At 34.3% G+C, this 27,990-nt stretch overlaps 1 protein-coding gene across 1 annotated transcript; it reads left to right on the forward strand.

Annotated features, from left to right (window-relative positions):
• On the forward strand, window positions 1–27,825 carry LOC137929562 (actin nucleation-promoting factor WASL-like). Its single transcript, XM_068772573.1, has 11 exons — window positions 1–329; window positions 6,311–6,538; window positions 11,818–11,917; window positions 17,431–17,580; window positions 18,687–18,800; window positions 19,721–19,894; window positions 20,639–20,740; window positions 21,266–21,364; window positions 21,679–21,872; window positions 22,546–22,635; window positions 23,600–27,825. Exons 1-11 carry the CDS (start codon window positions 234–236, stop codon window positions 23,768–23,770), a joined length of 1,518 nt encoding a protein of 505 aa, XP_068628674.1. The 5' UTR covers window positions 1–233; the 3' UTR covers window positions 23,771–27,825.
• Window positions 27,826–27,990: the final 165 nt, after the last annotated feature.

Consider the following 27,990-nt stretch of genomic DNA (forward strand, 5'->3'; position numbering starts at 1 on the left):
TTGATGTTTCACGTACGGATATAGAGAAAGTAAATCGTGATTTTTTCAAGTTTATCTCGTTTCGACATAAAATGAAAATTTTAGTTTCGTGAGAAATGCTTTTATCGCTACGAAGGGTCAATCGTCAATGCAAAATAAAAAGTTTTTCAATGAAAAAATGCTGGGATACCGCTTTGACTGATCGGCTGTACCGTGGCTGTTTATAGTGTTTTTATTAGTGTGTTTAAAAGTCGATGGGCAGGATGCCGAGGGGAGAGCACAGGTCGAGCATCCTGTTGTCGCGGGACGAGAATGAACAGGTGTTCAGCCTCATTGGACCCAAATGCCAGGTAGGTCAAATACCGCGTCTATCCCCGTGATTCTAGCTATAGATTAGATATCTTTAAATATATCAAGAACTATCAGCGTTTCGATTTGTGATAAGCGTATATCTTTAGATAAATTGATATTAGGACTTTTGCTTAAAATGCATGATTAGTCATTATTTTAAAAGTAAAACAAATAACTTTGTATTTATAGCAGAACATAATTTATTTGTATCAACATTTTGGCTAAATTTATTTACATGATCTACGTTAATACAATATGAGTTAAAATACAGTTTATAAAATCCCACCATGAAGTAATTTCAATGTTTAAATTATTATTTAATAAAATTATATATATATATATATAATTATATATAGAGATGCTTAATATCCTGTTTAAAATTTTGTTTTATCCTATATTCAACTTTTTAATTCCATAGTTTAAATTTTACACACATGACTATTTTTTCCCCAAGTGTTTCAAAATTAGTTAATCTTAACCTATGTAATTAAAACATTATGTTTGTAATTTATTTAAATCATAAAGTATTTATCTTTATATCATCATGCCTAATACATTGTATAACATTTAACACATTGATATGTAGCCATAAATACAGCCTTCTTATATTTCATGTAATTTTTTTTCAAAACAACTTCTCTGTGGATTTACAATACTGTTTTGTCATAGGAAGTCTAAAATTATGTGATAAAAATTTAATATTGCTTTTATCATGAACAGAATATATAAAATATTTGTCAATTTTGGAAGCAGTGTCAAAAAGGTTTAAGTATACCTATACTAAGGAGTATAACTTAATATCAATAAATTATTAAATAATATTTAGAGAAACTTGTTTGCAACATAAAATAAATGTGGTGCCGCTTAGTTTCAAAAACTAACTAGCTGAATCAAGATGAGATTCAGAGAAACTGATGTTTACCAGATTATCTAGTCGCAGAACAATACAGTGGTCTGATTAGATTTAGATTAGATTAGATCATCAGTAGAACAAGGATGATAAAGATAACAGGAATGATATTGTAACATCTTCATATGCTAGCGGGAGGAAGGCTACTATCTCACTATCTCACAGTAAAGGAAAGATGATGCAAGGAACAGGGAAAATTTTAAAAGATTACATAATTTATGTCCCACTTGTTTATGAATTTTGCCTAAAGGATTACAAGTTTAAAATTCGAGAATGACTATCAATTCAACATATTTTTTCATATTTTCATTTGGTTTGTTTGAAGAAGGATTGTTATGAGAATAATAAAAACAACATTTTACTTTACATGCTTCCCACAGAAAATTAAAACACTTGTAACAGGCTGTTAAACCTTCAAGATTTTTTAAATTAATTTTGAATTATAAATGCCTAATGACATGATCCAACATTTCAGCTCAAAACTGTTTGTGTTGCCAATATTATAAGTATAGGTGATGTTTTATAGAAATAAACATTCTAAAGGGATAACTGTATAGCCCATTTGTCTGCAAAAGTCTTAAAAGCTTTCAGATCTATCACATCACCCTGTATAAAGTCGTCACTCTAAAATATGTTAAGTTAGTTTATTTTTTCTATTGGAATAATACAGGTCAATAGTTTGTGGCAGTCAACATGAACACAAGTCCTGGAACAAATAATAAACCATCATTTATTTTAATACATGGTAATACAAACTTGGGAATGATTTTTTATATGTTATTATTACATTATTTATTATTTCTGAAATTTGATTTTTGGATAGAACGTGCCATACATTAACTGACAGAAAATAAGCTATACATTTACTGTTTTAAAGCTTATGAATGTAATCAATCACCCTGTAGACCTAATGTAAACCTGGGTTTTAAGCAGTATTAAGTAAATGGGAATCCAGTAGCAACATAAAACTAATTTCTCTCTATATATGTATGTGTTGTGTGCAGTGAAAGTGTTAGTGAATTCAAATGTGACTTTAAACTCTATCTGGAATTACAACATTCTATCCATAGACATAAAAAGATGGTTAGATTGCAGGATTAGTTTCTTGTATAACAACGGAAAGTTACATTACAAGTAGTTTTGACAGGTTTTGTTTTCCTATGTGTAACATTAAGTTTTCTCTTTGTAGTTTATCTTATGAAACATTAAATTTTTGAATATAATGAATAAAAGGAAGTTTATTTATTCCAACCAGTAATGACTAACTAGACATTTAATAAAATTAGTAACAAATTATTCATTACAATTGGAAACAATTATCAAGAGAGATAAAATAAATGTTTTGTTTTAAATATTTCATATTTAAAATACATAATAATTATTTATAAGTTTTATTGCATAGACTTCCAAAAAGCTTGGCCACTCCTGGTATAAACTAAGAGATTTATACATTACACATAAATTACTATGCTTAAATTGTTTTATCTATGGAGGTACTTTCTTTTTCTAGTTAAAGAATTTTTTCAGCCTTCATCAATAGATAAGGGCTTGTAACCTTGACCTCTACACCTAGACAACATGAGTTCAAAGTGACCTTAGGGGCCTGTTTTTGGTCTGTTACAAACTATTAAGAATTAGTATTGTACCTATTTTTATGTGGCAAATAAAATCATTTAATAATATGAAAACAAATGTAAAATTGGCTTTAAGAATAACTATTGAGTATGTTTCCAGAATTCTCAATGAATTAAACGTTCCAAACCTGGCAGTAGTATATTGAGAAAATTTGAACCAATACAATTATGTTGTCGTTTTTACCAATAGACGCACACAAGGCATGGGTCTTCCCCAAAGATATTTATGGGAGAGATATATTAAAATCGTCAAATTTTGGTATATGGGTTGGCGATCGCGGCACGGTATCATAATATGCAGGGGAAGCTGCTGCTCTTCCTCTGGAAACTAAGTTGTGAGCAGTGGCGATCTTATACAATTAATATACAAAGTATATTACATAAATGAGACTCAAGATGCGATTGCAAGATTCATCGATGTGACGAAGCAACCACCGCACAGATACTAGACCGCAGGATAGACCTTTTTAGTGACCTTGGATCTTGCGAAAAACGGATTAACAAAACACCATCAAATAATTTAAAAAAAGACTGAAACAATATTTAAAAGCACAAAAAATAGTTAGGATATAGTTTAAGAAGAGACCAGAATTACTTAGCTTATTAAACACTGTGAAATGCAGGACTGCAAGCAAAAAATTACGCAAATATTAACCGTTATTGATTCAATAAATAAAAAAATGAATGTGTGAATTTTATATAAAACTATATCCCGACAATCGAACCCGCGACCTATGATCACAATCGTAAGGCCTCTACCACTGGAGAAAATCTTCTTGAATATGATCTAGAATTGGGCTGTTTTTTGATACTCGTATAGCATTCTTAAGTGCATTTGAAAGGGACAGATCACGTTTTGATAGGATGTTATTATTAGAGGTTTTGAGAATTAAGGCTACATCACCATTTAACATTAGTAAGTCCGAGTCAAAGGTCAAACTGTTAATGTATATAAAAATAGAAAGTACGGTATTAGTTAAAAATACCTTGAATATAGTAGTTGAGGATGGATCTATGGCGAATTAGAACGGAAGAGAAAGATTGAGAAAATTGTGGAATGAAAGAAGTAGAAAGATAATAAAACGGAGCGAATAAATCTATAAAGAATATAAACGAACCGGTGCTTCCCACAGATAGGAGAACGAGACGCCCCCAATAGCCGGGGGCCATAAAAAAACACACGAAAGAACCTCAGCGGAACTAAACATTTTTTTCTGTTGTATTAAATTTGTATATACATACACGGGCGCACCGCAGTACGTGTCTAATGAAAACCAAGATATAGACTTGGAATCACCAACGACCGCCCACGTAATAAAACAGGCATCGATCCATTGTTTTAATCCTGCCGCTCAACACACGAACTCGATAGTAGTGGTCGTCACTTAAAAGACAGTGACACCCTCCGCTCTGATTCCAAGGTAGAGTCAATATTTAGCCACTTTCGCACATGCAGTGGTAGTCATGCAATTAAATGCACCGCCCGCCAGCCCGCTGATAAATGCGTATGCGGCAAACAATGCGAATCACAACCGACACCGCCAAATCATTTAACACGTGTTTCACCCCTCCACGGGGCATCCTCAGGAGCCATGTCACACCGATTAGTGCCACTACCACATTTAGCACTAATCGGTGTGACATGGGCTGGCGGGCGGTGCATTTAATTGATGTATATATTATATGAATACCACTGCATGTGCGGAAGTGGCTTAATATTGGTCCTTTTCTTGCTTAGGATGGACTTCCGCGAGGTAACGCCTGATTCCATTAATATAGAGGGAGAAAGCATCGCCTCTCTGATGGGCAACGACAATACAAACACTACATTTCTTGAGTATTGTAAAAAAACGAACCAAATCACAATAAATAAGAATAAAACTTAACCTTAGATACTAAAGGTCGGTAAGACTCGCAGGCAATACACAAAACTGTTGATAAAAATTAAAAGTTTAAAAATAGAATGGCTATAAATTCTAATTGTAAAACTAGAAATAATGTGTAATGTAAAAATAAGTCATAAAAATTTGTTATATGTTATGTAAATTTGCAATCAGGGAATGTAGATGGGCGAAGAAAGACGATGTATGGAAGCTTTGCTAATTGTAAAAAAAAAGATGGCAATAAATATATTGTGAAGGAAGGTAGGAATATGTAATTAGAAATTTTTTAACCTTAATCAAATGAAAGTCCCAATAGAACGGGAACCATAAAAAAAGAGGGAAAAAAAAACCAGTCACACCCGAAACATGCAAGCGCCTGCGGCCAAGGCATGTTCTTGAGTCTCCATATGCCACGAACTTCAGACAGGCATCATACAAAACATTCTACAGCTATTCGAAAACCAACCATCGTGGTCGGCTCGTGTATACCCAGGGTCACCAACCACCCATCTATCTTGACATAAGCGTTGCCGGAATTTCTTCAGTCTTTTCTCCCATCCTCAACTTCTGCAGAACAGTAGTAAATAGGAACAGTGCAGTATAGATATATATATCAGAACTAAACTATAATAGAAATAAATTAAATATGTAAAAGCTAATATTGAAAATAAGAGAAATAAAAAAACTAATATATATGTATAAGATGTAAAATTAACTAAAAAAGCTATGACATATACAAATAGACTCAATTGCAGTAGGAGTGGAAGAGAAAAGTAGATTGATATGTGGAATTAGCGAGCAGTAAGATATATATTGTGAGTAATGAAAGATGAGAGAATGGAATTAAAAAAAAAATAAAAAAAGTAAAAAAATTGTTAATAAAAATGTAATCCCTGTTTCCAACCAGATAGGGGTGGAAGGAGAAGAGGTTCTCTCGGGCGTCCTCGAGTCGGAATGCTAAGCGAGTGACAGCCTATGACGAGGTCCCCTAAGGGGGAAGGGGCCCTATGGTTTAGTCACTCCATGGAGCGCCCGCAATTTAAGATTTCGATCCGATGATATTGCAGTATGCTGCGCGCTGCTCACTCGAACCTAGACTATGGAAATGCCACTTGGAGTTTTTATACCCTAAAAATATAAATAAAATAATCTATTCAATATATACTACTTCTTTTACTCTAATATGTTAATATTAGCTTTAGTTTCAATATACGCTATGAAATTATAATAAAAACTAAATAGCATAAAAAAGCAAGAATATGAAAAAAAGAGGGTTAAAATTGAGAAATGCGATGAAGGAAATGAGGCGATGAATGAATGGTATTTAGAATGGAAGAGAAAGATAGATAAAATTGTGGAATGAAAGAACAGGAAAGATAGATCATGTGAAGAATGACCGTGACTAAGAGTAAGAAAATAAGAGCCTGAAAAAATCAATAAAGATAATGAACGACCCTCTCCCACAAATTGGTAGGGTTATGAAAGGCCCCCAAAAGCAGTGGCCGCTATAATATATACATGACATGAAATTAAATTTTTTTTTTTTGGTACAGAGTCTGGCGACGGCCGTGGTTCAACTCTTCACAACGGAAGGTCCAGCACACTCGGAATGGAAAAAGAAAGACACCGGCGTCCTCTGCCTGATCAAAGATAACGGCAGGCGTTCATACTTCTTTCGTATATACTGTCTATACAGAAAGGCCTTGATTTGGGAACACGAGGTTTACCTTCAAATTGAATATAAAAGCCCCAGGCCTTATCTGCACACTTTTGAAGCCGAGGTAAGTTGCAATATTTAGATTTTTTACAACACAGTACAAACGGCAATTGATTTGGTACGTCTGAACTTACTGCTGCCCGACTATATAAAAACAATGCTCTACAAAGCAGTATTCGCTTGATATTTGCAGCGTCTCTTTTCAGCATCCTGCGCCAAATAAAGTGCCGAATCAAAATGCCCGATTACTCCGTATCTATTCCTAATAATATGTCTTTACTTCATGTCTCCTAGTGCTGTCTGTAGAGATCTATACATATTATAACTCTAACAAATTATAAGTCAATTGTTTAAATTTGTAAGTATTTTTGTCATTTACAATACGTTTTTCACGTACCCCCATTTAGACCCAACGTATCCTTAGTACAGCGTACTACCACAGGTTGGAAATCCACCACCATGGTGTAGAAAAACCCAACCGTTGGTGTCTTTAATAACGAGATATCAGAACCGGTTTTTGGTTTAAAAGCGTCTGGTTTTAGACGACTTTTTTATTTATTATTATTCAATTATGCGTTTTTTTTAACTATATAACATGTGACTACTTGAGTAAATTTTAATCTATCTCCGCAATTAGTTTGTTGTAATTACATTAGATGAATGTCATGCGTCGTATCAGGGTGTTTGTTGTGATATCAAAAAATAACATTTATTGCAATGTTCTAAAAATTTTGATATAAATAAAATAAACCAATAACTTTAAGTTAAATTTTCAATTCTATTCATTAACAAAAATAAAACAAAATATATTGAAATACAAATAAAAACGAACGCTGCCTTTATTACAAGTAATATGCGATTGTAATGTAAAATACTCACATTTGTTGGATAGCTTTAAATATATTTAAGAAAAGGACCAATATTTAGCCTCTTCCGCACATGCAGTGGTAGTCGTGCAACAAAGTGCACCGCCCGCCAGCCCGCTGATAAATGCGTATGCGGCAAACAATGCGAATCACAACCGCCACTGGCAAATTTCTCAACACGTTTTTCACTCCTCCACGGGGCATCTTCAAGAGTTATGTTACACCGATTAGTGCCAAACACAGAGTCCATTAAATATTTAAATATATTTAGTTGATGGCCATTTACTGTTCATCATCATAATTTTATCAGGCATTAGCATTTACTGGACATAGATCTCTTCGATATATTTCCAATAGGACCGGTCGGAAGCGATTTTCATCTAGCGTCTTCAGGCGACGAATGAATTTGTCTAAAGGCGCAAGACGCGGCGCTTGCAGACCGATGGTATTCACATCAGAACCTCAAGGTTCCAGTGGCCATCAGCGGCGGGATATGTGGCTTGACCACTACCAGCTTAAGTTGACAATCCACGAAGCTATATCGGTCTTTCGCTCCTCCAGGGATCTTCACATATCTAATTTAATCTTGTAGATATTGTATTACCTTCTATATGTCACGAAAATACATTCATTGCTCTTTATTACTATCCAGTGACATTATTACTACATTTCCTGGAATTTTCTCTACACGGCGATAACAGTATAATTTATTCGATTCGTTGATGTAATTGCAAAAAGTATAGTAGCTTTATAATTTTTCCCATGCACCACTTTCAATTTCAAAGATATTAATATTCATGTACATCTATAAAATCTTTATGACTTTACTATTAATGGCAATAAGTGTTACACAGTGAATACAGTACCATCGTTATAAGCGGTTATACAACAAATTCGATAAAAAATTAATAATAATAACAATATTATATCTAAAATTCAAATGCAACTAATGAAATATTACCTTTTATTTATTATTAGGATTTACCGATTCTATTCATTATTTTATAAGTTTCTTAATCTTTTGTTTGTTAATTTAAAAAAAAAATCGAAAAATTGTCTCTAAAACTTCAGAACATGACTGGTTCGTATTTGACAGTTCACTATGAACTTCGCGCATGTGACAGTCCGCTTCTAAGCTTTATGTTAATTTAAGTGAAAATGTACAGAAGAAAAAGAAATGAATAAAATCTATATAGAGACATAGGAAGCTTACTCATTCGCATTCATCAAGACTAAAGTTAACAGCAAATATGGAATGTGAAACAAAGATGTGTACTAACTAAAAAATTCCAAACGTTTTTTGCTTTAATGCACGTCGATTATTAATAAAATTTGTTAAATTCAAAATTGGCGATTTTATTCAAACTACGCGTAGGCGTTAGAAATTAGTTTTATTAAGTAGTTACTGCGACTATACGGAACAGTTATTGGCTTAGGATACCTTTGCCGAAAAGACAAAACGAAACGTGTTAAACTAGATAGTGTTGTTTTAATTAAGTGTTCTACGGTATATACTGGACTGAAAAAGTCTCCAACATAGATCTTTGAACACGCTGCGATGCTGATCGACCAGCAGATCAAATGCGGCAAGTGGAACTAAATATGCCACACGCTCCGAAGGGACCCTGATTACATACTGAAAGCCCTAGAATGGAATCCTCAAGGAAAGCGAAGACGTGGTCGCCCAAAGCAAACCTGGCGGCGTACGATCACTGCAGAAGTGAAGGCAGTTGGAATGACGTGGAGCGAAGTAAAGCGCGAGAATCAAGACCGCTCGGGATTGCAGCGTACTGTGGACTCTCTCAGCCACATCTTGAGGATATAAGTATAAATGATGAGACTAAATGTAGATATCATTAATGACACAACATGAAGTTGTCGATTACTAATCGATCAATCGATGTCGCGCTGTGAATCATTTCGAAACTATGACGTCTTATATTACGTTTATTCGTTAAAATAATTGATACCTAGTTACGCAGTGGGTCGCGTCAAAATGAGTTCAGTCAGTCTCATTGTCTACGTGTTTGCGCAACGTAACACTTGATTTGTGAAGCAAGCTTTCTATTTCCGCAACCGTGTCCGAGGGACAGTCGGGAAACGGCTTACGTCACCGACATTACGCAAACGCTTTTCGGTCTCGGCATTAACAATGCGTAAAATATTCTCGTCTCGCGCGTTTGAATTCATCGGCGGCCAACCGTCGCTGCGTCATAACATTGACACACCCTTAAATGTTTTTAATGTTTATAGGACTGGTTTAACTACATTTTTAATATCAGATCTATAAACTATGTATAGCTTGGTAATATATCAGAGATTTGTACCTATATACTGACTCATCAAGATATCTCTAAAATTATAAGGCTTAGAGGCTTTAGATGTTCCATAAATATTCCTTTTGTCGAGGAGATACCAGCTAAGAACGGAATACGGGGTGAGGAGTCATATTTTCAAGCAAAGATCTTAAAGTTGACCAGTCTTACCGGAAACTTGGCGGGAATATTTTATTTGGCATGATAAAAATCACTAAGCATGGATTTTATAAAATTTCGTTCACAAAGAGCGGTTGTAGTTCAGCGGTAAAGGACTGAGATTTGCAATCGTAGGTCGCGAGTTCTACTTCCGGGATACAGTCTTATAAAATTTCCTCTATATATAGGATTACCACTGTTCATAATCAAGTTTTCAGCGAACGGGCCGCAGTGTCCTCTGCCTACCATATCACCACACTGCGATTGCCAACCCACCTATCGTGCGTGACGATTATGGTATATTCCACATAGATATCTTTGGGGGAGGCCTATGTCTTATGGATGTCTATAGGCTGAAAGGATATTCACAAAAGGTGGAGCGAACCAAAGGCCGAAGACAGAACTGCTTTTGTCTCTCGCTTTTGATATTGAAACCTGCGTAGAATCGTGTCTGGTTTCGTATAAAAAATGTAATAGTATGCCTTAGTGATTGTGTTATGTATAGATATAATAATACAAGTGTGCTCTACTGTTTGAGAACTCACAAATTCGAATTTCAAATTTAAAATATCTGTATTCAACTAGGTATTTACATGCACTTTTAAATCCTGGTTACGCAGAGTCGCTTCTCTTTATCGATTTGATTATTTTATCATTATAAGTAGTAAGTCACCACCGGCTTCAAACACTGATTTGCTGATAAGAGCCTGCCAGAAACTCAACAGTTGCTTTTTTAAATGGAATTGATTAATTTTTCATGTGTACATTATAATTTTAACCGTGTAAATGAGTCATCGAACCAAGGTCCACACACTTCGATCAAACAATAACTCTTGAATGCTATAACAAGATTTATTTAATGAAATACTTTTAATTTAAGATTTAGAACCTATTTATCTTGTGTAACATAGATATCTTGTGAAATTTTATTACAATACCCGGCGATAAATATTGCACATCGACCTTTACAATACAACGCTGCGAAGATTCTTTAAAAATTATCATATTTCCCGATTCCAGATAAGATCTGTCCAATGTTTCCGAGGTTACTTAGTATTGTCCTGAAACGATTTATATGTAGATGTAGGTTTATATGGTTTAAGGCTGACCATATTTCCATATTTTTCATGAGTACGCATATAAAAATCGGCTAATTTCGGCTTCGTAGAGCACTACCTATGTCCCACGCTACCTATGTGACGTTTTGTCAGCCGTTGTATTTCGTGCGACAGAGATAACGATTGTCTCTTTCCAAAGGTCGATGTGCAATATTTATCGTCGGGTATTGTATATATGCGTACTCATAAAAAATGTGCTAATATGGTGAGCCTTATACCAAATAAACCTACATCTAAATAGGACAATTCTAAGCAATCTCGGAAACATTGAACAGATCTTATCTGGAATAGGGAAAATTGATAATTTTTAAAGAATATTCGCAGCATTGTATTTTATATAAATCCCGTTCCAAATGTGAACATCTCATTTTTGAAAGATGCGTTGATAGGACAATTAAAATTTGGTTGGCTAGAGCGAAGCTAGGAGACCTCTCTAAATACAATACACGGCTTGTCAGACGAGAGCAACCGTACCCAGGTATCGTCATACAACGCTATGGACTACTGAGAAGTAACTCATCTACACTTATGTTTATTTAATTCAAATTTGTCACAAATTGCCACAAATTTAAATTTATACATATTAGAAAAAAGAGTTTTAATACTCCAAACTATATACTTAATTGTAATACATCACAAAATACCTAAAATACTTTTAAATGAGTTATTATTAATTTTATCCTCCATATAAAATAGGTAATATTTAAATTTATAATCTGTGTTTGTATGAAACTTAACTGACGTTAATCGTTTGTTGTGAACGTCAAGGCAGAAGCGTCGCAACCATAGAGCCACGTTTAATATTATATATAGTAGTTAAAGTTTATTATTAATAAATTAAGTATTATTAATAATTATTAAGATTATTTTTTTTATCTTTTACAGGACTACATGACAGCGTTTAATTTCGCCAATGAAGATGAAGCGAAACTACTTAAGGATACGCTTATCGAAAGGATCGAAGTACGAAAGCAGAGACGAGAAGGTAGGAAAAGTGAAAGTTGATTTTTAAAGAAATACTTTTTATTTTTAACCCGTCAACTGCCGGTGCGTACGGGTCAGATCTGACCGAAATAAATTAGGCTACTTTATATCGAACCGCCTTATAAATACAGTTTTAAGTCGCTTGCTCTGAATGTAACGCAAACCACCTGATCAAACAATAATATCTCATTTATCTTTTAAAAAAATCGTTCTAGATACTGACAGGCGCCATGTTGCAGCACACGAAGGGTTAATTGTTAGATTTAAATGTAAAAATTGATACTAATTTCCTCAAACATATTGTCTATATTCTAACAGGCATTCACTTGTACTTTTGTCAATCGTCAATTATTTTAATATTATAAGTAGTAAGCTATGTCCGGCACGGAATGCTGATCTGCTGAGAAGATCCGGCCAGAAACTCAAAAGATGCTCTTTTTTAATTGAAATTTAACAATGTATGATTTATACGCTAAAATATCAAACATGAAAAATAGTCAACAAACCAAGATACGCAAATTTCGATCAAATAAAAACGGTTGGGAAAATCGATTCGAATTTGAAAAATACTATTTTACTATTTGTCTAAGTTGACCATTGGGCACTGGTAGCTCAGCGGTATGTCGCCAGTTCGAAATCCGGGTTACAATCTTAAATAATTCAGATTTTGTTCATTAATCGTATAGGATTACCACTGCCAATAAACAAATTTCAAGAGGATGGGCAGCGCCGTCATCTGCGTACCATAATACCACACTGTGATCGCCAACCTGCCTGCCACGCGGCGCGATAATGGTTTTTCCCCTATAGATATCTTTTGGGAGTGGCCTAAGTCATGCAGTGGGCATCTATTTGCTGAAACTGTGACTAGTTGACCGCTTAAAGCTTTTTTTCCTTGTAATTATAGTAAAAAAGTCTATCTAGCAATTACTTACTGTTTCATAAATATAAATATAATGTGTTCAAGAAAACAACCTCAGACGGTCACCGTGTAACGTGATGTTTTTTAGATTCGATAGTATTTATAGAGTCGAATATACTCTTTCCCATCTCACAAATGTCGTCTTTCTATTTCGAAATCAATAAATAACATTTATTTACTGTTACAATAATGTAATAACAATTGATTTAATTTTCAGAACCAGATATTAAATCTTTATATAAAAATTTATGCTTATTTCCATGGTAATCTGAGAATAATTTTCCAATTTTAATTTTTTTTTATAAGTTAGTACAAGTTTATTATGAAAAAAAAAATGTTTAACCCTTTGGCCTATAACCACGAGTATGACTCATGGTGAAATATTTCTTCCGAAGACAAAAGCCGCGAGTCTGATCCGTGGTTTAATTAAACTAAGTATTCATTTGTAAATTGCTATTAATTCATTATCCACTTTTAAATAATAAATTATTTTTGTTAACTTATCAATTTACTCAAATTGCATCCTAGAGGTCTTTAAAATTACTGTTTGTACCCAAACACTGTTTATTATTTAACAATTCCTTTCATTGCACTGAAATATACATGTCATGCAAAATATACATTTTGCCCATGTCAGGTACACGGTTGCACAGTTGAATGGCACGGTGCGACCGATTTTCTTTTTCACTATTTCTCCCGAAATTGGCAAAAATCGTGTTGGCCAAGGAGTTAAAAAACTGAGTAGAAACCATTACCGCTACTATATAACGCATTTATAAGCACAAATAACGGTTTACTGTGAATTTGACAGTTCGCTATGAACTACGCACATATGTCAGTACGCTTTGAAGTTTGCGCGTTTGACGTTTCACGCGATGTAAAATAAAATACTATATTAAAATAAGTAAGGATAGGTATTTCAATATACTCTGCGATTTATAATGGTACAGAAACGTTTTGATTTTAATATTTATTTGGAACTTTCTTCTTTTTGCTTCATAAAACCTTTGTCATGAATATTAAAAAAATGTAAGTAATTTGCTAAAGCTGTTTTGAGCTAAAATACATTTGGCTATTTATTATTATCTATACAGGGTGATGGATTATAGGTGTAAAAACTTAAAAGGGGTGAATGTATAGCACGGATGCTTTTAATTAATGTATGGTAAATTAAAAAAAAATTAAGGTTTAATAAATAAAATAATGATAGTATAGTACCAAAGAAGCCTTTGCAAAATTCGGATAACTGTGTATCAAAATTAATTATGGTTTACTATATGTCTGTGCATAATTGATAATGCTATAAGTTATTAAAGAAAAAACGTGTTCGGTCAGAGTTACTATATACCGGGTGATTTATAATACATGTAAAAGCTTAAAATCTTTTCGTTGACAAATGAGCTATTTACACTTTTAAAGCTGTATAGACTCATATTAAGTGTCGATATTTTTATAATCTGTAATAAGTAGATATTCAAACATCGAACATAGAGACGCGATTAAAAATTTGATTTGTTTACGATTCAGTTAAAAGTAAAAAAACTAGCGGTGCAGTGTGAACACGGCTCATCTCACCTGCATTGACAGATGCGGTACAGACACTAACCAAACACGCGAAGGTCATCGACCTCGTTACGAAACCCCACCGGAAACATTCAATCTGAAACCGGAACAGGCATGACTAAGGAAAAGTTTCACGCCATCTTTATTAACGATTTTTTAGTGTCTGTTTTGCAACATTTTATTTGATATTTTTAGCATCAATTTCATTAAAAAAAGTCTTTATATTTATAATTGGCATTAAAATTATAAAAATACATTATTAAAAAATGTTTCATGTTTACAACTCAAAGTAAAAGTAAAACTTTTTGATATTCTTACGGTGCGAATGTGACTGCACCATGAAATATATACAGATTTAAAGCATTGATAAATATTATTATTATATTTTGGACTACCCACATATATCAATCGATTCACGATTACCGACAGTAGCCATCTTATTTGCAACACCAGTTTCCATAAAGATATATGTATATATATATTTTTTTAAAGATACGATAGCGGAGAGTTCGTCACATTCTTACATATAATTAAGATAATGTTGCCCTATGTATATAAATTTCAACTTTAAATAGTTCTTATTGGCCGTATTTATACCCCAAAGGATAGGATGAGAAATAATTATCTCAGAGGTACTTTTAAAGCTACTGATATAGTGCCTATATTGCAGAAAAACTTACTTCATTAGTATAGATATGTAATGAAGAAACAACGATCATGTCACCGAGAAGGTTCTAGAAACTACTTAATCAAAAAGTATCAGGCCACGCCCGAAGGATATATATGAGGTGGAAACTTATTTTTATAACTATATATGTCATATGTACACACACACACGCGCATATGTGTGTGTGTATATATATATATATATATATATATATATATATGTGTGTGTGTGTGTGTGTGTGTATATGTAAACGTTCATTCCTCTTCCCCGCAGACCTATTCAATTCGCATTATAGAATGTGGTATACTTATTTTAACGGTTGTGAATCAATTTGACTCGTACAATAAAATTGAAGTTTTTCAATATCCGTAAATATAGTGTTAAGTGGCACTAAGGTGTGGGGGTGGTTCACAGGAAAAGTCTTTTCATCTGTCTTTCATCACGATCTCTTACATACTTTTATCGTTCTATATCATCCTACCATACATCACCGATCACTCTACTCTACAATTTTTATAGCATCACATTTACAATTTTAGTTTATTTCTTTGGTATCCCTTAGATCATTAATCTAGACCATAAAAATCTATCTGGTGGACCTTATAGATCTAATGCCAGCATTAGTGTTAAACAACAGATTAATTATCGCTAGTCAAAAACTTTTAGCGTCTATTTCATTCGGGGCTCATAAGTAATGGCGTTACAATTAAATGCATAATGTGTATTATTAACATGAATTTGATAATACTATGATTTCATCTACATTTGTTTATCGATCAAATTCGCGTTCCCGGCTCGCCTGCAATAAAAATGTTTACTAACAAATTGTTTATACAATAAACACGGGCGGCGTTCGCGCGATTTTATCAGCAAGTATTTTATCTTATAACACGAGACCGGTAACGGCGATACCGGTTGCTTCCACCGGAGAATGACGGAGATTTTTAAACACCCTGTATTCAAAACAATGTTTGTATACTCAAACTTGTTTTTATGCGGTGCATAGAAACAGTAATAAACTTCACGAGTACTTATAAAAGTAATATTTAAAATATAATTAAAAAGTATTTTTATGCGATTCCATATTCAAAAATCTTGCGTAAGAATAAATTAAAACGTTACGGAATTAGTTGGGATATTGTAGTCTTATCTTAGATTTGGTTAATGAGGAAAAATAAAGCGAGCGGTTATCAACTGATAGAAGGTTTTGGAAATGGATGTAGATATATATAACAGATTATATATAATACGGAGTATATAAATAAATGCAAATAAATCGTCTCTGCCCTGGTGGATTTGAATGAAAATATTCGTCATTGAACGAAAGCCATTACGAAATCTATAATTATATATTAATATATTAATAACTTAACATATATTCATCTTATAAAATTATTTAATTTACCTAAGTGAGGGCCACCAATGCCCGAGATTGTTCCTGATTTTTTTGTTCACATCAATAATTGAACTGATTTTTGAAAGTAGTTTCTGTCTGTTTTTAATAGAAACGAGATATTACAAAATGTATATTTATTTTGTGATCTTTATTGTTTTCGACTTTATTGTTATTTGTATTGAATTCGTTAATATTTTGAGCCCAAATTTTTAGTATTTCTTTGTTTGCTGTAATTACAATCGTTTTAAAAAAATAATGTTTGTTTCACTTGGATTTTATTTCATCATTCGATAATCATGTTACCATTCATCTGTAAATATTTACAAATAGAAAAATAATTCACATTATATTCTATTACCACGGTATAACTTGAGAGTAGTTTTACCGACTTTATTCATCTTTTTTTAAAGTTATATAATACTTTGTAGGTCATTCTAGTGGGGAAAAGATAATTCTAGAATAGCACAGAAATTTAAAAAAAAATTATGCGGCTTTGACATTTACCTTCGAACTTCGCGCGTCTGACAGTTTACGTGCTACAAATTAATATTTTAATTTAACAGTTGCATAAATCATGGTTATTAAATTGCAAAATTTATTTATATATTTCATAATTAATCAATGATCATCAGTCTGGAATAGGTTACATATTTTTTTTTCTTTTGAAATGACATTGACAATATGTGTTTTAAATTAAAGACAAAGATAACATCAGATAGAGCCTCTTTTATATCATCATCACGTTAGCCGATTGACGTTTACTTCAAAACATACGCCTCCTTCACTACGATGACCGGTCGTGCGCTGTTCGTATGCAGTGATTTCTTGCGGTCTTGACAGTGTCGTCGGTCTACCAAGTGCGAGACCCGCGCCTCGTCCACCGGCTCGTGGCTGCCACTTGACAGCTCTCGTACAATGATGTATAAATTGATTCATATCTTAATATAATATTTACCTATGTTACAGAACGCCGGTTGAGATCTATGCAGGCGGCCCGTGCTAACAGTTCCGCGTCACAGAGGTCCATTCGGCACAACGGAGTCGCAGCCCCACCGCCGGTGCCTTCGCAGTCCCTGCCCGCCCCACAACCCGTTAAGGCTCCATCATCATTAACTGGTAACATATTCCTCTCCAGACGGCAGCCATTACGAAATCTTTAGGATGATTATATATATATGTGTAAAAGTTTCAGAAGTATGAATTGAAATTTATTAGCCAAAACCTTACACATATTTACAATCATCCTGTATAAAATGATCACTTTGAAATAAGTTAAAATTAATTTATTTTTCGAATTGAAGTGCGACAGGCCATTAACTTCTGGCTTTAAAAGTTCTGCAGGAACGGACAGATATTGGTTTCAATATGTAGTAATCCGAACATCCAACCCTTTTTCTTTTTAAACGGTTTTATTTAGTTCGACCCGTACGGAATTTATTTGTTTATTTATTTGGGTCAAAATTGGACATTGAAATTTAAGCACCTTTCCGTTGTCAGATTGATCTGAAATTTGGTACACACATTTAATTTAGATGACAATACAATATAATAAAATCAATAATATTATAAATATAAGATGGCCGCCGATACAAAATGGCGGATTACATATTATTCCTTAACCCCCTCAATATGGGTATCAAATGAAAGGGCTACACTAGTAAAACACGATGATTATGTCAATATGGCTGACTAGGTTCATATTTTTCCACAACCATGGGAAAATTATGGGTATCAAATAAAACCGTTTAAAAAACCGTTTAAGGTAAAAGTTTTTTTAACAATTTTTTTATATTACCATTATGTTATTGTTTATTTCTGGTAAATTACTAATGTGCAAAATAAACTCCTAAACTCCTCCTCCGTTAAGTTTTAACTAAGGGTGAAATTTTTTTTAATGGGATCTGCTAAACCACTTTTGACAACACGCGTTAACAGCGCGTGAATTTTAATTATCTGTGAACCTAATCGTACATGTGACACATTTATTACTAGATAACGTATAATATTAAAAACACATTAGTGCAATTCATAACCGATTTATTTAAATTTGGAACGGAATACCATGATATAAAAAAGTTTAAGTATACTAATAATCGGCCAGTTTCTTATGAATTATTACATTGATTTTACTTGTACACTTTTTTGTTTTAAATGAGAATGGTTATGATTTTGTGTTAAAATGTTATTTTACAATGTGAGTAACATAGTATGTTTTAAAACAGGTGGTTACACACTAAAAGGCAAAAAGCCTAAAGCACGGAAGTTGACGAAAGCGGACATAGGCTTTCCTAAAGACTTCCAGCATATATCTCACGTGGGGTGGGATGCTTCCAAAGGTAATTCATTTGATCTTTTAAATACTTTTATTTTATAATACTGAATAGTTTAGGTTAAATAACTTATCAAATATTCACGTATCATTGATCGTAGATCTTAATCTAATAACTCAAAAAACAACACTGAACTGTCGTCATGGGGAGTACACCTTTTTATACTACAGATAAGGTTCTAGTAAGTTCGAGATAGTACTCTGTTAGAATTTCCGAGAACCGTACACAAGGATTTATAAATAACTTCAAGGTCACGCATGTTCATGGCAATTCCTGATACAGGGGTTCCGGGTTAATTGTTTATAGGGTTCTGTAACTCGTGCTTTGTAACAATATTTAAATATACTTTTAGCCTTAAGCGAAATATGAAAATAGATGTACTGGATACATGTGGTAATTTATTATTATTTTTTTTATAAATATTCTTTCTCCCATCTTGTTTTCGGGACAGATATACACCCTCCTACTTTCATCTTCCGTCTTTTATCTATTACAATTTCTATATTTATTCCCCTTTTCATTCTTCATATTTTCATTCGTTCAGCATACATCATTCATTCACATTACATTCACGCATCGCCTCCTATTCCTCGCCACATTTCCTGTTGCACGTTTTTGTTTTTCCCACTGATGTCACCTACAATCCAACAACAAAACCGCAAATAAGTATGGCGGCTTTCCTCCTATTCCAAAAGGAAAACGATGTTCAAGCAATGCTCCTACCTATTTCCTATGTCCTCCATATGTGGGGCAGCAAGTAATTGCGTGCACCACGGTCTGGTCCATCTCTGGGTCACAGATGCACGAGGAACTCCCTTTGAGCTTTAAACCTGTACAGGTATTTTGAGAATCCACGTGTGTTCCTGTGACAATTTATTTATTATGACGTTTATACGTTGTTTAAATTCGTAATATATATTTTTAAGGCTTTGATGTGGACCTCCCGGAGGAGATGCGGTCGTTCTTCTCGAAAGTGGGCATTTCGATTACACAGCTACAGGATCCCGACACGAGGGATTTTATATACGACTTCATCAACACACATGGCGGCATCGACGCGGTCAAAGACGACTTGCATGAAGCACCGCGACCGGTTAAAAGTAAGTATTAGCAATGTTATATTCCCACTGATGGGACCACAACACGAAACATTAGTCCCAATATTCTGCTTTTTTGATTACAAATGATGTATCGTCTCGACTTAAAGTTGCCAAGGGAGCCCTCCAGCTATGTCACGTAACCAAGGTCAAGGCTGATCGCCTTCGGCGCTCTACCGAAGGATGTATGTTTCTAGTGACGAGATACAGCACAGAATAGTGTCTCACGAAGATTAAATAAATAACCCACATATATGTTAGCTCTCGTGAAATGCGTTATTTATTTTATCATCATATTCAAAAGAGGACCACTGTAAAGCAGGCTTCCTCTAAGATCACCACGATGTGTGTTCTTGCGCTACCTGCATTCAGCGACTTTTCGTGACCTTAAAAATGTCGGATTTCATCTTTCGGTCCCTAAAGCCATCGGTTCCACGAGCGCTTCGCATACTGCTACTTCAGACAAGAAATATTTTGTAGCTACATCGGTGACCTTGGTTTTTTTGTACATTTACTTTTTTATTTGAATGCGACAGGACAATGGCTTCTGTCAACACACTCTGCAGGAATAACAATAATTGATTTTATTTTCTAGTGAACCAAGTTTTGAAAACGCTTTTTTAGTTACACTAGTTCATTTCTGAAACCATTGAATGTTGAATATTATATTTACTCCTTTAAAGTTTTTACACCTGTAACCTGTATATACCTATTGTGTTAGTTTATAAACGATACGTTTGTTGACAGACACGGTGCGACACATGGCGCCGCAGTCAGCGCCGCCGGCTCCTCCCGCGCCACCTGCGCCCCCCGTGCCTTCACGTGCGCCGGCACACCCGCCAGCCCCTCGTAAGTAATTCATTAACACTATTTTTATTTATTCATTTACAAAACTACCTTTTAAAAACTTGCACAACCATGTTGTGACCAGGCGTCCTCTCGTGCGGACTTTTAAGCTTAGTCACCCAATGGAGCTTCCGCCGATGCGATGCGATGAAGAGAAAATATGTCGACAGAAACGACATTACTTTCCAGTGCTCCTAATATTTTGATTCACCTTGTATAAAGCGTTCATCGCTCTGAAATATGTAACGTTAATTGAATTTATCTCTTGGAATGCGACAGAACAATGATTTCTGACTGTACAAAATCTGCAAGGACAGATAGCAAACAATCATTTGTTTAAATATCATTATAAATATAAATATGTTTATAATAATATGTTATTTATTACATATACAACCATAAATTAGTTGAAAGCAAATAAATTGTATGCTTTTCTGTCTTATACGAATTAATATGCCTTTATATGTAAGTCGTAATATGCATAATAAACCTTAGAAATATGTTAATAAACTTGAGTTTACATCGCAGCATCAAGGGCACCACCCCCGCCGCCGGCGCGTGCAGTTCCCCCTCCTCCGCCGCCATCGCTCGCTGCGCCAAGGAACCCGCCGCCACGTCCGCCACAACGTGAGTGTTTCACAATATTGGAATTCATGTCTCGTCCCAGAGGGAGATAGCAACACTTTTCTATCTTTATCTTGATGTAGTCCTGGATGACAAACTCTCTTTAGGGCTTAGGCCGACGGTGCACTACCGCCTCTTTCCAACGCACTACTATAGTAAAATGTAGCGGCAAAAGCCGAGGTTCCTGATTGAGCACTCCAGCTTCGCTACATATTTGTTTAAATCTATGCACAACATAAGTCCTAAACTAATCGATGTAAGTTTCATAGACTTATTATCGACGTAATGGTGATAAATGATGTGTATAATGTTGCTAGCTCTGCCGTGTGCGGCGAACATGCCGCCGGCTGTGCCACCTCCCCCTCCGCCGGGTGTTCCTCCTCCCCCGCCGCCAGCGCCGCCTGCTCCTCCCGTGCCACCGCCCCCACCACCTCCGGCCACCAGCGCCCCGCCCAGCGATGCGCGCGCCGCACTCATGGAGAGCATACGTAGCGGCAACAAACAACTGAAGGTAAATACGATCTCGTTTTCCAAAACACACATATATATATATATATATATATATATAATTCATTTTCGGAGAGCCTTATAAGAAGAAAGGGCTATACTCGGTGCTTTACAACGTACGTGATTTACTTATGACATCATTAGTGCATTAATTGTTCATCTCAAGTGGCAGTAGGTTGGCGAATGGCTACCATGAGCCGGTGAATGCGACGTGGGTAAGCCCCCCTCCCTCCCCCTGCCCACTAAGTGAACCGACGTCATGGTTAAAGTTAAACGACAAGCATCGATAGGTACGGGCAGCGCAAGTGCGGTCATTGCAATTATTGGTTCACAATACCAGCATATATACATACGTTACATTGAGTTCGTTATATGTAAAAACAAAATGAGACATATGAAAGCACCCATTTTGATTTATAACAACTGACTGCTTGGGCCTTGATCCAACTCTGTTAAGATCGTCAGAAGATGCGGGCTCCTTTGAAGTGGTCCCGTAGGTAATCTATGGGTGATGATTGTCCAACAGTCGACGTAGTAGGGCTTAAACGGTGATGAGGTTCGGATCGGATCTATTCGAAAATATCCGGTGAACAATATTTTTAAAGCATTTACAAGCTTTTGTAACAATGAGTTGTAATTTTGTTACCAATGTAAACACATTCTTATATCGTTCACAGCATGTAGAGGTCGGTTCCAAGCCATCACAAAACGAATGCAACAGGAGCAACCTCTTGAGTGAAATTCGGCGAGGCGTCGATCTTAAATCGGTTAGTGTCATTGTGTTCATTCTTGACGAATAACTTTTTATTGTTTTTAACATAATTATTCAACTTACAGAAGTCATATTTGATCCTCGCTATAACACGATACTCGTATAACGCGTTTTCATGTGCCTCTTATAACAATTGTATTCCCTCAATAACGCGGTGATTTTCCTGGATTTCTTCCTTTATAAACATTACAATATTTATAATCAATTTCGTATGGTTTATATATTACATTTTCACCCTTCCAGAGCAACCTAACAGAGTTTTTTATACTTGTAACCAATCATTCTGTATGTTCAATTGAAATCTCTAGTAGGTAAATTTAAAAGAGGTCATATGAACATAATGTGTCATCTAGTCATATGAGTCTGTTATTCTAGAATGATCCTAGGAAGCGTTTCCTATTACGCTAAACTATTGTACGGTGTTATAGGGGAGATTACTTAACAATAATTGTAATAAACTGAAGGTTGATCTAAAAATTAATGGCGTTCAGTTTGATGACTAAAACTGCGCACTTTTCCGCCTATTTAATATATAAAAAAAATATTTTCTTAACATCTCTGTAATAGATTAATTAAATATATTACGCCAGAATATACAACACACTTTAATTGTACGAGACAAGAAGTAATACATTTTAATACAGAATAAATAATAATTTGAAATTGCAATCTTCAGTTTAGTTACATGTGTCGTGTTAAATTTCAAAAGTGAAATGCTGGTTTTTTTTATAATTTCGTTGTATATATTTTTAATTATAATGTTTTTTTGCATGGTTTTTAATTGACTTATAATATTTTTATATGCAAATGTTGGAAATTGAATGTGTTTTATATTTTTATCTTGCGAAATACATAAAAATTTAATCTCGGAAATACTTTTTTTCTTTCTTTTTGAAATAGTTCGGAAATTTTCTGTTGGACACTATTGTGGGTCTTTATCGACGAGCCAATGGTTTCAGGTGTCCAGATCTACGAGCAGTTCAGGCGAACGGACAAGGCCTGAAGGTCCAGTCCCAGCTTGCGGTCTCGCCGAAGCCCTCGCGAGGGCTTTGAATGAAAGAAATCGCGCCATACACTCCTCCGATTCGGAGGAGAGCGACGCAGACAGTGACGGAGAATGGGATGAGTGATCACACCACAGTGACGTCACGTATTCTGTCATTATAAAATGACGTCACATCCTTATCGTATAACTAACATATCTATCAAGATATAACCCACATTTATAAGAAAGAGGTTCAATGGATTTGCTCTTCATATAGCGTTGTCCTTGTCAGTATTGAGTAAACGAATGTATCCGTAACCAATTGAATAATAGCTGTCTCTTTCTAACTTTAGACTGCATCTCAGATTCGACCAATTTTAATAGGCGATGGCATGTTTTGTTTGCCCAGACAAGAAAGCAAGAGGAGATGGAGAAAGCAAGAATCGGTTTGTTAGAGAAGTATCCTTTAATTTGCCTCAATATTCATTGTCATTAATTTAAAATGGTCATCTAGTATTTTGAAAGTTAAGTTTACAATTATTTCGCTTCATCCGTTTTCAAATATGGTTTGAATATGCGTCTGCGCATCTAGGGAATAAAATGGCAAATTACTGTTACAATTATCACATGTTACATTATTTTTGACACTTTCGATTCATATTGCAAGATGTCTAGTTATGTCTTATTTCTAAATTTTTCACGAAGTTACAAAGTAATATAATAATGCAATATATATTTTCTGCAAGAGTAACGTACTTAAATTGAGAAATTATTTTAAAATTATGGCATTGAAACAATTTTTGTTTATTACTCTAAATATATATGTGTGTGTGTATATAAATATATATGCAATTTTATTCCCTCGAAATACAGAAGATTGTCACATTCAACATGGCCGATTTTGAAATGGGTGACGGAAGGTTTTTTTTTAATTTTAAAAATCGAAATGCTTGTGTAACGGTTATTCCTATTCTTCTGTTTTATTTGTAGACTTTCACTACATTCTTCACCCTCTATTAATATTTATATTCTGTTCTTTTTTATATTGCCTATTGTCTAGCTAATAAAGTGTAATGATGGCATCCGTCTGTATATTTCCTTGACAAGTCTTCAAAAGAGAATCAAAGTGAAAGCATAATAGATATGATCCATGTTTACGAACACAAAGATTGGATTGCTCAACACATACTTCGCTACCTCAGGTGTAGTAAATACGATACTAGGAAAATATACTTTGACAATTTTTTATAATTATTTTTATCACTATGACGTATATCTCTTTACATTCAAAATGTATGGACTATGTGTGAACAAGTATGGATTAATACCTACTTAATTTATCATTTATACCTTTTTTACAATGTTATATTTCATATATGTGACATGTAGTTATTGATGTTTAATAATAATTTTTCTTATTTTTTAAAATTCTAATTAAAAATATTTTTCGATGTAAATCTATTGTAACGCCTTGTACATGTGTATATAGTTTTACGGTAGACTGATGTAATGTATATTTAATTTGTAGTAATGATTTAAGTGTTTGGCGGTATCGCGTTGTTAACTTTTGTATGAGCGTCGTGCAGGCGAATTGCGCTCTAATGTTATTGATAATAAGCTACGTTATCGTATAGTTTTGTGTTTGTTTTGTAAGCAATAGTTTTAGTTAAGCCATTCACGAGGACGCGTCCCATAGTTTACAGTACAAGTATCAGAACCTTTGTAGTGAGACGGGGAAGGGCAAGATTGACGCACATGAGACATTTAAGAACAGATAACTTGACGGTGGTGTACTTCCCTCGTGCTGTCACAAACATACATACCCTTATAGATAAAAACAGCTGTCTCCTGACGTTCATATAATGCGTCACCTGAAATTTTACTTTTCTGAATTTTTTTCTATACCAATCCCTTTTCATTCTCTATGTCACACCATGTTACAATTTTCTAGAACCCCTTAGAAAATTTACACTGCTTAAACCAGATCCTTGATAAAAATTTTATTAATTGATAAATATCTAAAATAAAATAAAATTTATAATTTTTGTACAGATTAAGTTTCTAAAATAGTGTCACTTGTCACATTATGTGATCGCCTCCACTCCCCTATAAACACAATGATGAATGTATCAACAATAAGACCAGATAAGTCCCCAAGTCAGAACCACTTGAAAAAGGTGCGTCTTCGTGTAGTGCGATGGAAACAAAAACAAGTAGAATTCGTCGTGAAAATCGACGAAATATTAGTATTTTTATTGTTTTCCCGCGTCTTTTTATCGTTTTCAACGTGCAGTCAGGGTTTGTTTGACGTTGGCCTCATCCTAACATCATTGTATATTATCTGTATATATTGTTTATTACACTATTAACTTATATGCATGTTCATACATCACTTTGCTTATTCATGAGACTCGTATTAAATAAAATAAAAATATTTAGATTATTCGATTTGTTATGTTAAAATAGTTTTTACATTATAGTTCATCTCTCGACTTTTTATTCATCCTATATTTGTTTTAACACTAGTTCCTATCACCTTACTACATAACTAGAGCCGCCCAGTAAAATTAACATTCACAGAGGTTATATTTTAATCGGTTTTTCCTCTCATTAATATCATTAAAATGTAATTAACGGTTTTGCGCTTTCACATATTCCTAATTATTACAAACGTCAAAATAAAATTGGCGCGACTTTTTTTATTTAAAAAAAAAACTTGCAGCCATACAGCCAGTGCCTTCGCGGCGACCTTGACTTCGCATCATTTTAATATTTTTAACGATTCATAATGCATCATATTAGTAGTTGTCATCTCTATACGACATCCTAGGGGCCATTGTTTTTAATTCAGATGTTAAAGTTTGAAGGTATTCAGCAGTTTAGTAATTAACGAATAAATAAATAATAACCTTTCAAAAAAAAATCAATAACACTTCAGTTATGTTTTTTAGGATTTTAACGTGGTTTTTCTATTTCAATTCAACATCGCACGGATATGTCATATATTTTGCTGAATTGGCTGTCTTTTCATCACTAAAAGTCTGTTATTTGTTTGTCTATTTTCATAGTAATGAGGCGAAAGACAATTACCAGATTGCAAGTGATACGTTCGTATATATAAGCGTTCCAAAAATCAGAAATAAGTCGATTTTCATTTAGTAAAGTGTTTTCATTCCAAATCAGGAAATCGCAGTATTACTTTTTCTTTACACAAGGGTCAATGTTACATGAACGTTAAAAAATAAAGAAAAAAGATTGGTAGTTTTAGCCATAGAACATCACAGACTGAGTTTTTAAAGGCAATAATTATAAAAGTATATTTATTCGATTTTCAAATTATTCAAGGTTGCCCACTAACCTGTTTTAACCAAATATTAGTTTCACGTTGATTTATGGGACATTGTATTATTTTTTTCTCAATTGGTTTTGAGTAATTTCTAGTTGTTGCCTGCCACCTTCGAGATGTCATCTCCCTTCTAAAAAGCACTTGCACCAGGAATTTAATTTTTTTATGGATGGCGCGTTTCTTTAGGAGTCTTGCTACTATAGGCGATATCTGTGATTGCTCAGATTTCCGAATCACTTGCTTGTCTTTCGTTCTCTTACAATGACACAAACTCTCAATTTGTTTACATATAAATAGGTTGTATATATATTTATATATATCATTTCTCTATCCTGATTTTTGAAATACAAAATCTTGCACCTTGGTCTATTAGGTTGTATAGTTTCGCAGATTGCGGGATTCCTTAAGAGATCAACGCCAATTGAATATTCCTCATAATCAGTGATCATCATCATCTACAGTGCCTTTCGCATCGTCGCGGTTACTTCGAGGTAAATCGACGGATAATGATTAGCTGCATTCTTAATACGAACGGACTGAAATTTGATTGTGGAAAATTTAGCGAATACCTTCGAAATTTAAAATGGCCTTATACCGAATCGTGCTGTTCTAAACAAAGCTACATCTGTGATGTGACCGCAACAGCCGCCGTGGGACCTCAAGGCTCCGCAGGCCGCATGTTATCGTAGCTTCTAACTTTGTACATTGTAAAAAGACGCAAAGCTATTTTTATAATGTCGAAAGTAATGTTTTTTCTATTAATCCGGCGTAAACGGTTGTGCTGGCTTGACGAAACTAACCGAGTAATACCAACTGTACACCATGTTGACTAAATAAACTATTATTAATGATAATACGATGTTTTTATTTACCATTATAGCATAATGTAATTGTACAACTATAGCGTCCATACCGAAGTCCCCTAGTGGGGGCCCATGGGCCTAGTCACTCTATGAAGTGTTTACCTATGGGATATAAGAGCTCGGCAGAATTTCCGATCAGGCAAGCAGTCCAGTTAA

Source organism: Battus philenor, unplaced genomic scaffold (genome assembly GCF_028537555.1).
Source record: "Battus philenor isolate CCGP_79_NKW_IND1 unplaced genomic scaffold, ilBatPhil1.0.hap1 SCAF_5, whole genome shotgun sequence".
NCBI lineage: Eukaryota > Metazoa > Arthropoda > Insecta > Lepidoptera > Papilionidae > Battus > Battus philenor.

Excerpts from the sequence above, each read along its gene's own strand:
- LOC137929562 (XM_068772573.1), top strand. The coding sequence starts at position 234 with ATGGGCAGGATGCCGAGGGGAGAGCACAGGTCGAGCATCCTGTTGTCG. Across the intron at positions 330-6,310 it reads TCATTGGACCCAAATGCCAG|AGTCTGGCGACGGCCGTGGT; the intron begins GTAGGTCAAATA and ends TTTTTGGTACAG. Across the intron at positions 21,873-22,545 it reads GCGGCAACAAACAACTGAAG|CATGTAGAGGTCGGTTCCAA; the intron begins GTAAATACGATC and ends TATCGTTCACAG.